Source organism: Erinaceus europaeus, chromosome 7, assembly GCF_950295315.1.
Source record: "Erinaceus europaeus chromosome 7, mEriEur2.1, whole genome shotgun sequence".
Classification (NCBI taxonomy): Eukaryota; Metazoa; Chordata; class Mammalia; order Eulipotyphla; family Erinaceidae; genus Erinaceus; species Erinaceus europaeus.
Genome location: NC_080168.1, coordinates 13,990,200 through 14,001,627, shown reverse-complemented (window position 1 = coordinate 14,001,627; position 11,428 = coordinate 13,990,200). Strand labels below are relative to the sequence as shown.

Genomic DNA, 11,428 nt, shown 5'->3' with positions numbered 1-11,428 from the left:
AATCCACTGTCCATCTAGAACTTATGCAGGTCTCTCCACCTCTCTATCTTCCCTTCTCCTCTCAATTTCTCTCTGTCCTATCCAAATAATAATAATGCTCTGCCTGCTGGGAAACATAAGGTGGGGCCCTGGCCCTCCACCCTGCCAAGCAATGAGGACTGTTGGACAGCTCTGCAGGACAGACACTTACTACAGGTGTGGATCACCTGTGCCCTTGTTCTAGACCTTCCAGTTTCACCAGGGGGATGTGATTTATTAGAGTAGTGGGGTATGTATTTACATATTCACTCAAATTTATCCTAGAAGCCACTGTTGATTGTAGAATGCTGCAATACACTCCTATGCTTCTTAACTGAAAGGGATAAAACAGAAATTGTACCTACTGGTGTCTGGGGTCCTCTCCCCAAATGTTTTGCTGATCTTTTAGTAGGGCGTTCTAGTTTAACCTCTCATGCCTCTTCCCCTAGGACATAAACATGTGTAGCTGAGTGTTGATATTACCTCATGGACTCATGGTTCCTGCCATCGTGACTAGCCATCCTTGCCCCTTTGCCTATTTTGCTGTACTTAGATAACTTCGATGCAATAAACCTCCCATTTGTTAATCCCCCAGCTCAAAGCCTGAGGAAGATTTTCTTTTTTAATTTCAATACTGGTCCCTGGTGTCCAGCCCCCAAGTTTCCTAAGGACTGGGGGAGGGGCAAGAAATTGTCTCTGGTGTTTGGTTATTTTATCAGAGCAATATAGCTTTGGCTTATGGTGGTACCCAGATTGAACCTGGGACCACGAGGCTCAGGCATAAAAGTAGGCCACTGGGGTCAGGTGGTGGTGTACCTGGTTAAGCACACGTTATTACAGCGCGCAAGGATCTGGGTTCAAGCCCCTGGTCCCCACCTGAAGGGGAAAAGCTTCATGAATGGTGAAGCAGGGCTGCAAGTGTCTTTCTGCCTCCCTTTCTCTCTGCCTCTCCCACTCCTTTCAATTTCTCTCTGTCTCTATGCAATAATAAATAAAAATATGTTTTTTAAAAAGTAGCCACTGTGCTGTCTCCCCAGCCCCAGGAAACAGTTTAAGAGGGAAATTTTTTTTTTAATTGAATGGTTTTTCTTGGCTTCCACATCATCTAGACAACACCAGCATAAGAGATCTTCTGTCTAACTGACTCTACTCACAGAATTCTAAAAATGTTCATGATCACCTGCCTTTAGATCTCCACACAGGATGTGCCTTGGGCAGGCTCCCAGGGCAACACCAGGGCTGTTTGAGTTCCAGCTCCTCCTGGTTTTTATTTAACTATTATTAGTAGACTATGAAGTCAGGTTTATATTTTAATTTTTTATATTTTATATAAAATATTTTATAATATGTTTCTTTTTAAATATTTATTTATTTTCCCTATTGTTGCCCTTGTTTTTCATCGTTGCTGCAGCTATCATTGTTGCTGTTGTCGTCATTGGATAGGACAGAGAGAAATGGAGAGAGGAGGGGAAGACAGAGAGGGGGAGAGAAAGACAGACACCTACAGACCCACTCATATTTTAGAAATTCTTCCATGTCAGACTTGAGTTCTCCCACCAGATGAAATGATTTCTTTTTTCTAGAATTGAGATGAACGTCTTCTGGTGATCGACCTTTGTCGTAAGAAACTAGGAAACTCCAACTCATGCCGCTGGCTCACACTTTGACTGAACCCCACATGTTCCAAAGGTGATCTGGCTCAGGAAGCTGACACACTGGGCTTAGACTTCAGCCATCCCACAGTCCTTTCATTCATTCATTCTTTCTTTCTTCCATTCTTTCTTTCTCTCTTTCTTTCTTTCTATCTTCTTTTTTAACCACAGCACTACTCAGCTCTGGTTTATGGTGGTGCAGGGGTTTGAACCTGGGACTTTGAAACCTCAAACATGAGAATGTCATAGCATAACCATTGTGCTATATCCCCCCCTGCCCTCCATAGGTCCTTTATCACAAGTTCCCATGAGTCCAGACAGCAGAGCAGAAGGCGTGGCAACATCAGACACCCCAGAAATGCCCACAGCAGTGTTAGAAACTAAATATGCACTGAGTGCCCACGGTGAGCTGGACTTGCCACCAGACACAGGGTAGACCTGGTCTCTGGCCTCTGGACCAGTACCTGAGGGCTGGAAGAGGGTGGAGGCCTTTGCTGCTTCATGAAAGCCTGGCATGAGAAGTCATCCATAGTAATGAACAGAGTGATTCAAACTAAGAGAAAATTCAGATCTTTTTGCATTTTTAACTCTATTTTAAAGGTTTTTGTTTGTTTGTTTTGCCACCAGGGTTATAGCTGGGGCTCAGTGCCAACACTATGAATCTACCCATCCCAGTGGCCAATTTTTCCTTTGACATTTTTATTTGACAGGACAGAGATAAATTGAAAGGGAAGCAGAGATAGAGAGGGAGAGAGAAAGATAGACGTCTGTAGGCTTTCAGGTGAGGAGTGAAGACTTGAACCCAGATCCTTGTGCATGGTGATATGTGCACTTAACCAAATGTGTCCAGTCCCCCCAAAATCCAGATCTTAAGTTCACTGTCACACCAAGCCTTCCTTATCACTAGGGTCAGTAAAGAGTTTTTGATTGATCTATTCATTAGTAAAGTCACAGGCCCCTTGGAATATAGCTAAGATAGACTCCCTAGCTTTTTCCAAAATGGAGGCCCCAAATCTCATCTGCTCTATTTGAACCATTAGCTTCCTGATTATTGAACATTTTGTTCTGCTTTATATCTTAATTCTTTTCAGACACCAAGTTGCAGTTGCTACCATGACGCCAACCTGACTTCCCTGGACAGATGACCTCACCAATGTGTCCTGGAGCCCCACCTCTTCGGAGCCCTGCCCCATTAGGGAAAGATAGAAATAGGCTGGAGGTATGGATTGGTCTACCAACGCCAATATCCAGCAAAGAAGCAATTACAGAAGCCAGACCTCCCACTTTCTGCACCACATAAAGATCTTTGGTCCATACTCCCAGAGGAATAAAGAATAGGGAAGCTTCCAATGGAGGATTGGGATACAGAATTCTGGTGGTGGGAATTATATGGAATTGTACCCCTCTTATCCTACTATTTTGTTAATCATTATTAAATTAATGAAAAATACAAAAAAATTAAAAATCACACAGCCTAGAGATAATGCACAGGCCACTGGAATGTCTGCACACACAGATCTCAAGACAGGTCCTCTATACAGTCTGCTGTGCCCAACCTGAATCTGCACAAATGCATCCCTTCAAGCAAATGCCTAATGCAAGCAGTGGAAATGTCAAGTCCAAGCTCAACAAGGAGCATTTTTGTTTGCTTTGGCTTGGCATGGCTTGCTTTGATATGCTTTTGATGTTCCTGGCAGACACACAGAGGGCTGGGCGGTGGTGCACCCAGTTAAGCGCACATAGTACAAAGTCCAAAGACCTGTGTTTGAGCCCTCAGCTCCACACCTACAGGGGGGATGCTTCACAAGCGGTGAAGTAGGTCTGCAGGTCTCTCTCTCTCTCACTCTACCTATCTCCTCCACCTTCTCCCTCAATTCTCTGTCCTAGCCAATAATAAGGAACCAATGGCCACCAGGAGCAGTGGATTCATAGTGCTGGCACCAAGGCCCATTAATAAGCCTGGAGACAAAAAAAGGAGAGAGAGAGATGACTTACCTTTGGCAGTGGTTTTGCCTGGTGACAGTTGATGCCTCCAACGAAGATCATGTTGGGCATGACAGGCCTGGGGTACTCCAGGACAAAGTCACTCCGCATCAGCCAGATGGACACCTGACTATAGAGATCATAGGGGGTGACTGTCGTTTGGAGAATCTCAGAGGCAACCTTGAGAGCAGTGTCCAGAAAATAGGGGCAAAGCACTTGCTCCTCCAAGTGGTAAATGTGATTCCACACTCTCTCCCAGAAACTCATGGTGTCTGAGCACCCCAAGAGAGGTCTGGGGACATAGGAGAGAGGCATGGGGCTCTGGGTACCTTGTTCTCCATAGTGGCAAAACATCCCCCTGGCAAAGGTCACAGATGGCAGTGAGAGGTACTTGGCGATGATTAAGCCACACATATCAAAAGGCTCCAGAAACACAGCATCAAAAGAAGTCTCCTCCAAATACCGGACTAGATTTTTGTCATTAAACAAGCTCCGACAGTGCACAAAGAAGTAGTCATAAATGTCGCTGGAGGAGGCACTGGTCAGCAAAGAAAGAAAATCCGTCTCTTGAGTCTTCCAGCGCTCATCAGCATATACCTTGAACTCTCGATTCATTTCATCCAGGTTGTAAGGGAGAGAGTAATGCTTCACAGTGAAGTTCAGTGACTGTTCCAGCCGCCAGCTCACATCTGGCATGACGGCCACCAACTCGTGTCCTCTCTGCACTAGCTGATTTATAATCTTCTGGGTGCTAAACCAGGGGCTGCCATCGAGGGGGACCACCAGCAGCCTGCCCGCCCCCACAAGGCCGGGTGTCAGCAGGACACACACACACAGCGGCAGCATGCGGGTCCCCAGTGTGAGAGCCATGGGTGACAGCGGCCCGGAGCGATCCACCTGCCTGGCTTCTGAGCTCAGTGGCTCTGCAGACACTAAAGCCGCTCCAGGAGAGGGTGTGTGTCCTGTCAAGACAGGGGATCATGTTCCAGCCAATGATCTGCTCAAACACCACCCTCTCACGGGAGGCATTCATGGGGAAGCTGCTTGCATAGATTGGTCAGAGTTCAGGAACTCTATTCAGTACCTACTTAGGAACAGAGTAATTATGTGTTGTTAAATTTTCAGAGGCTCTTGCCGGGCTGGCTTGCTTCACGGGCGGGTAACAGAGACGCGGAGACAAGGGCTGGGCAGGGAAGCTGTATTTCTTTATTCAGGAACAACAATTCATAAACTAAGACAAACTAATCACCAAACAGAACTCTGCTGTCTCTTTGCAGCGGCACAAGCACTCTCTCTCTTACTCTGGAACTCCGGAACTCTCTAACTCTCGAACTCTGGCAGGGTTTGTAGGGGCGGGGCCAAGTGGGCCCTCGAAATTAACTGGACTGATCCAATTCTCTTGGTGGGGGAGGGTTAGAACAAACCAATGTAAAGCATACGACAATTTAACAACAAATGGTGCCCACGTGGACCTGACCTGCGCTTCTCTCAGATAAGTAAAGACAATTTGGCTACCTATGCACTATGGCCTTCTCTTCTGCTTGTGAAGAGATCTCCAAAGGCCTCTGCTCTTTCTTCACGAGACTGTTTTGCTGTTTCTGGAACATTTATCTCTGGACCACTCTGTGGTTTCCGCTCGCTTGGGCGAACTCAGAACAGCCAGCGGGAAGAGCCAGCGGGCGGGAGGCAAGGCACGGAGCTGCCGTTTCCACCTGGTTAAACAGCCAGCCAGCCGGCTGCGCCCAGACAACCCCGAGCACCGCGCCCGCAGCCCCGCAGCCCGCAGGAGGCCAACGCCAGCACACAAGAGCCCCTGGAGCCCGAAGCCAACACGCAAGAGCCCGAGGCCAGCCCACAGGAGCCGACTCTCCACCACGTGGCGCAGGGCACTGGACGTGTGATCCCTCCATGCTGCTCGGCCACTGCAAGCAGGGCAGCAGACATGGCAGGGCCATGGGGCAGGGCCGCGGCGGCCTATCATGGCCGCCACCCCTGGGCACCTAGGCCCACGCCTTCTACAAAGATGGCCTGCCTGCCCTCTTGCTATGAATTCTGGAACCATCCCGGGCCTCCCGTACCCCCGGGCTCCCTGCCGAAACTGGGCACACGAGATCTCCAGCTGCCGGTCTGGTCTGAAGGCAGACAAGCTGGAGTACGCAGAGATTTGTGCAGAGATCGCAACCTGCGATTCCTAAAAGTGAAGCTGCGCGGGAAGCCACCTCCGGATGGTGAAACTCCCCCCCCCAACAACTAAGACAGTACATATCTAAATTCGTGTTTAAAATGACATGTCTTCGTAACAAAGGTTTCTCTCCTCTTGTATTAATGACCATGTTTATGTGTATGTTTAAAGTTTGGTAAACAGTAGCTTTAAGGCTAAATTCTTACTAGTCAAAGTTAAATGAAAAAGGTTTTCAACGTAATTCTCATAAAGATAAAATTAACTTACATTTAAAGTCTGAGGTAAAAATTAGTTAGCAATCAATATATTTTAACGAAGTTAGGCTAAACAAAAGGTTAAATAGACTTGTTGATATGTAAATCTCTCCACTACCTTCTCTATTAGAAATGGTAGATCGCACAATGGCTATGCTAATTATTCTCATGCCTGAGGTTTCCTCTCCGGCCCACACCTAAGGTGTGTCTCCATCTTGAATGGGTGTAACAAAAGGTTAAAAGACGTTGTTGATATGTAAAAGTCTCAAATTCCTTCTCTATTAGAAACATTGGACCGTACAGTAGATATGCTAATAACAAGTTTTGTTTCATAGTAAGTAAGTTGCAGCCAGCTGCCTGTGGGACTCTAGGCCGTTCCCCGCCCCCATGCAATTGCCCGTCGAGGCAAGTAGCCCCCCAGAGGCAAGAAATTTTTTTTTTCAGATATGGCCCCCTCAGGCCTTCCCTTGACAACATGCTGGTTTTTGTTATATATGTTTCTGTTCACCCCACACCCTTGATACTATAGTCATTTAGTTAAAAAGAAAAGGGGGAATTGTCGTATGCTTTACGTTGGTTTGTTCTAACCCTCCCCCGCCAAGAGAATTGGATCAGTCCAGTTAATTTCGCGGCCCGCTTGGCCCCGCCCCAAGGAACCCCGAGAGAGGGTTCCTGAATTCGAGAGTGCCAGAGTTGCAGAGGGTTCCCCAGTACGAGAGTTCCAGAGTGCCAGAGTTGGAGGGTTCCTGAGTTCCTGAGTTCGAGAGTTTCAGAGTTACAGAGTAAGAGAGAGTTCCACAGTGGAAGAGTTTCAGAGGGTTCCCCAATACGAGAGTTCCAGAGTGCCAGAGTTGGAGAGTTCCCGAGTTACAGAAAAGGAAAGAGTGCTTGTGCCGCCGCAAAGAGACAGCAGAGTTCTGTTTGGTGATTAGTTTGTCTTAGTTTGTGAATCGTTGTTCCTGAATAAAGAAATACAGCTTCCCTGCCCAGCCGTTGTCTCCGCGTCTCTGTTACCCGCCCGTGAAGCCAACCCGGCCAGCAGGAGCCTTCCGAATTTTAACAACAATTATGCAATGCTTTTTTTAAGCAGGTGGATTGGAAATCTATCTCAGACCCAAACATTCCATCCAGAAAGAGATTAGCCTTCCGGGTTTCAGAGGGAGACTGGAAACCCCTCCCTCACCATAACATCTTCCAAGAAGGAAGTTGGCCATGTCACAAGGGTCCCTACCATGCCAGCACTGCCGCTTGTGTTATTCCACTTCTGTGTCTTTAGAGACCCCTGAAGTGCTGATCTAAAATGCCCAAAAAAAAAAAAAACAGACAGAGAGAGAGGGAGAGAAGAGAGACACAGCAGGAGAGATACTACAGCCCTGCTCTACCATCTACAGAGTTTGCCCTGGTGCTGTCATGCTGTCCCTATATGGCTCTGCAGTTTGAAGCCAGAGCTTCACACATGGTGTGACTCATACTCTGCTGAGTGGACTCTCCCAGCACCAGGAGCTCATATTTTAAACGGTGCTCTTTTATAAAAAATTCTTTTTAATGTGTTTATTATCTTTATTTATTGGATAGAGGCAGTCAGAAATCGAGAGGGTAGGGGAGATAGAGAGGGAGAAAGAAAGACACCTGCAGCCCTGCTTCACCACTTGCAAAGCTTTCCTTCTGCAGGTGGGGACCGGGGGCTTGAACCTGGGTCCTTGTGCACTGTAACATGTGTGCTCAACCAGGTGCACCACCACCCGGTCCCATGGTGCTCTTTATTACCATTCAAACAGAATGGAAGCAGGACAAACTCAATTCTAGGGATCCCTCTCCTTCTGGGAGAATTTTGCTACATGTAGAAGTCAGGGTTGGAATTTCCTCTTTCCTGGTTCTTGAAAATGAGAAGACTGTGTGTGGGCCCCACTCCCACAAGTAGTGGAGCGTGTGTGGAGGCCGGAAATGAGACCACAGACTTCTTCTGCAGGGTGTCTGTGGGCTTCTAGGTGGTAGAACTCACTAAACTGGGTTAAACTATAACCCTTCCCACACTACCAGGCCTCTAGCCTTACAGCTGAGAAGAAGAGACTCCACTTAAAAATCATAACTAGTAGCTCTCAGCTTTGACTCCACACTGGGCCTCCCGCCTCTTACTTTGCCACAGTAACTCCCTCCAGGGCCTGCACCCTTGCTTTGTCATGTGTTCTTTACTTTGCCATAACAGCTAGAAAAGAATAGAGACAAAGAGGGAGGTAGTGTGTGGTGGATGGGGGAAACGAGATCACAGCAGTGAAGCTTCCTTTGATGCAGTGATGGCCTGCTCGAACCTGGTCCCACATGGGAAATCAGCACACTATCCAAGTGAGCTATTCCACCAGCTATAGGGCATTCTTTCATTATTATTATTATTATTAGCTAGAGACAGAGAGAATATGAGAGGGGAGCAGGGAAGAGAGAGGGAGAGAGAAAGAGGAACACCTGCAGCCTTGCTTCACAGCTTCTGAAGCTTCCTCCCTGCAGGTGAGGGGTAGTGGGAGGGGTACAGGGGCACAAACCCAAGTCCTCAAATATGGTGATGTGTGCACTTAACTAGGCATCTCCAACACCTGCTCCCTGGGGTGGAGGGCAGCATAATCCTTATGCAAAAAGCTTCCATCTTTGAGACTCCAGGGTTTTAGGTTCAGTCCAAGGCATTACCAAGAGGAAGAAAAAAGAAAAGAGAGAGAGAAAGGAGGGAAGAAGAACAAGAAAGCAGGAAAAAATGAGTCTGGGAGAAGTCAATACCTCTTCAGTACAATTTTTTTTTTTTTAGTGAGAGAGGTGGGGAAGAGTGAGAAGGAGCAACAAAGATAGCATAGGTCAGCACAATTCTACCATCCTTGGAGTTCCCAGGCAGGGCATGTATTTTAAACAATAAAGAATATCTCATTCTGTCATTCAGCAGTAGGGTAGTGGTTTTCCAGCCTGGCCGAGTTAAGAACCGGGGGGGGGGGGGCGCAGAGAAGAGAGAGGCAGTGGAACATAGATTACCCTGTGCAAGTACTCAGATTTGAGTCCCCCCCCCCTTCCCCGCTGCAGAGGGAAAGTTGTACATGCAGTAAAGCAGGTCTTCAGCTGTCTCTCTTTCTCTGAGTCTCTGACTTGAAGCAGGATGGAGGCAGAGCAACACTCAAATACACAAGCCCCGCCTCTTCCTTTCAGGAAATATTTACATCTGGGTAAATGTACTGGGTTTTGTAGGATCTGCCTTGCAGGAGTATTCAAGATGTGACAATTATTTTTAAAAAAGATTTTATTTATATCTTCATGAGAAAGATAGGAGGAGAGAAAGAACCAGACATCACGCTGGCACATGAGCTGCCAGGGACCGAACCCAGAACCTCATGCTTGAGAGTCCGGTGCTTTATCCACTGCACCACCTCCTGGACCACAAGATGTAACAATTATTTTGCCAAGAGGATTTTGAGACAAGACCTTTATCCTACAGCAAGGATGAACAGAGAACAGCTGTTCTGTTGGAACATGAACGTAATTAACACACAGCTGAAGTCAGCCAGCTGAGTATACAAGGGATTTATTTACACAATCCCACAAGGGATTATGGGCATGTAGAAAGTTATTTAAGAGAGTGTCTGGTGGAAATCACTCTGTTCCTCCTCTCTCTGTCCTGCTGCCCTTTCCTGCTCTGCCATGCCAGTTCCTCCAGGACGTGAACACGTGTGCTGGCACTAGCTTATAGACTCATGGCCCCTGGCTGTGATGACATGCCAAGTTTTACCCCTCTGCCTACTTTGCTGAACCTAAATAACCCTGATGTAATAAACCTCCTGTTTGCTGAACCCCCAGCTCAAACCTGAGGAATATTTTCTTTTTTTAATTACAATACTGGTCCATAGTGTCTGAAGTAAATATGCAGAGACCTGACCTAATCTCAAGAGTTTATCTTGCTGAAATGGAAAAGTAAACCCCTCACCCACACAGGAATTTAGCCTGGCCTGCACCGGACATCTTCAACAGAATTGGGCCTTAAACCCTAGAACAATACTGACTCCCAGGCCAAAAGCAAACAATACAAAATGCCCCCAGCCTACCTGGAGCATTTCAACTCTAGGTCCCCTAACTGGCCAGGAAAGACCACCATTCTTTTTTTTTTTTTTTCCTTCAGGGTTATTGCTGGGCTCGGTGCCTGCACCATGAATCCACCACTCCTGGAGGCCATTTTTCCCCCTTTTTGTTGCCCTTGTTGTTGTAGCCTCGTTGTGGTTATCATTATTGCCATTGTTGATGTTGTTCGTTGTTGGACAGGACAGAGAGAAATGGAGAGAGGAGGGGAAGACAGAGAGGGGGAGAGAAAGACAGACACCTGCAGACCTGCTTCACCACCTGTGAAGTGACCCCCCTGCAGGTGGGGAGCCGGGGGCTCGAACTGGGATCCTTATACCGGTCCTTGCGCTTTGCGCCACATGCGCTTAACCCACTGCGCCACCGCCTGACCCCCAAGACCACCATTCTTAACCTTCTTGATTAAACTCTTTATCTGCTCTACTGACTCTGCCTGCCTTATTTTACACCTATTCTACTCCGACACTCTAATGTAATACAAACCCAACAAGTTTCCTAAGGACTTGGGGGGAAGGGGCAAGGAATTGTCTCAGGTGTTCGGTTGATTGTTTTATCAGAGCGACTATGGCTCTGGCTTATGGTGGTACCCAGACTGAACCTGGGGCCGTGAAGCTCAGGCATAAAAGTAAGCCACTGTGCTATCTCCCCAGCCCCAGAAAATAGTTGAAGAGGGAAATTTTTTTTAAAAAAAATTAAAAGAAGAAGAAAATTGAATGTTTTTTCTTGGCTTCCTCATCATATAGACAACATCAACAAAAGAGACCCACTGTCTAACTGACTCTACTCAGAATTCTAAAAATATTCAATGGCCACTTGCCTTCAGGCACACACAGTGCATCTAGTCTCCCCTCGGGGACTCAAGCCTGGAGCAGTCTCCCAGGGCAACACCAGGGCTGTGTAAGTTCCAGCTACTCCTGGGCCCAAGTCCTCAGTTTAATTCTCTTACAAAGTCACCCCAATCTAATTTGTTTTCATTTAACAAGCCTCTGGGCTGGAGAGCATAATGGTTATGCAAAGAGACTCTCCTGCCTGACCTCCAAAATTCAGTCTCCTAGAGCAACATAAGCCAGAGCTGAGCAGGACCCTGGGAAAACAAAATAAAACAAGCACCAGCATTACACATTGAATATATGTAGAAAGGATTCTTTTTTTTATTTAAGAAAGGATTAATTAACAAAACCATAGGGTAGGAGGGGTACAACTCCACACAATTCCCACCGCCCAATCTCCATATC

At 47.0% G+C, this 11,428-nt stretch overlaps 1 protein-coding gene across 1 annotated transcript; it reads right to left on the bottom strand.

Moving 5' to 3' along the window:
* Positions 1-397: 397 nt before the first annotated feature.
* LOC132539379 (UDP-glucuronosyltransferase 1A7-like) lies at positions 398-4,631 on the bottom strand. Its single transcript, XM_060193826.1, has 2 exons — positions 3,666-4,631; positions 398-463 (listed from the first exon to the last, which is right to left on the bottom strand). Exons 1-2 carry the CDS (start codon positions 4,521-4,523, stop codon positions 437-439), a joined length of 885 nt encoding a protein of 294 aa, XP_060049809.1. The 5' UTR covers positions 4,524-4,631; the 3' UTR covers positions 398-436.
* Between the last annotated feature and the right edge of the window lie 6,797 nt (positions 4,632-11,428).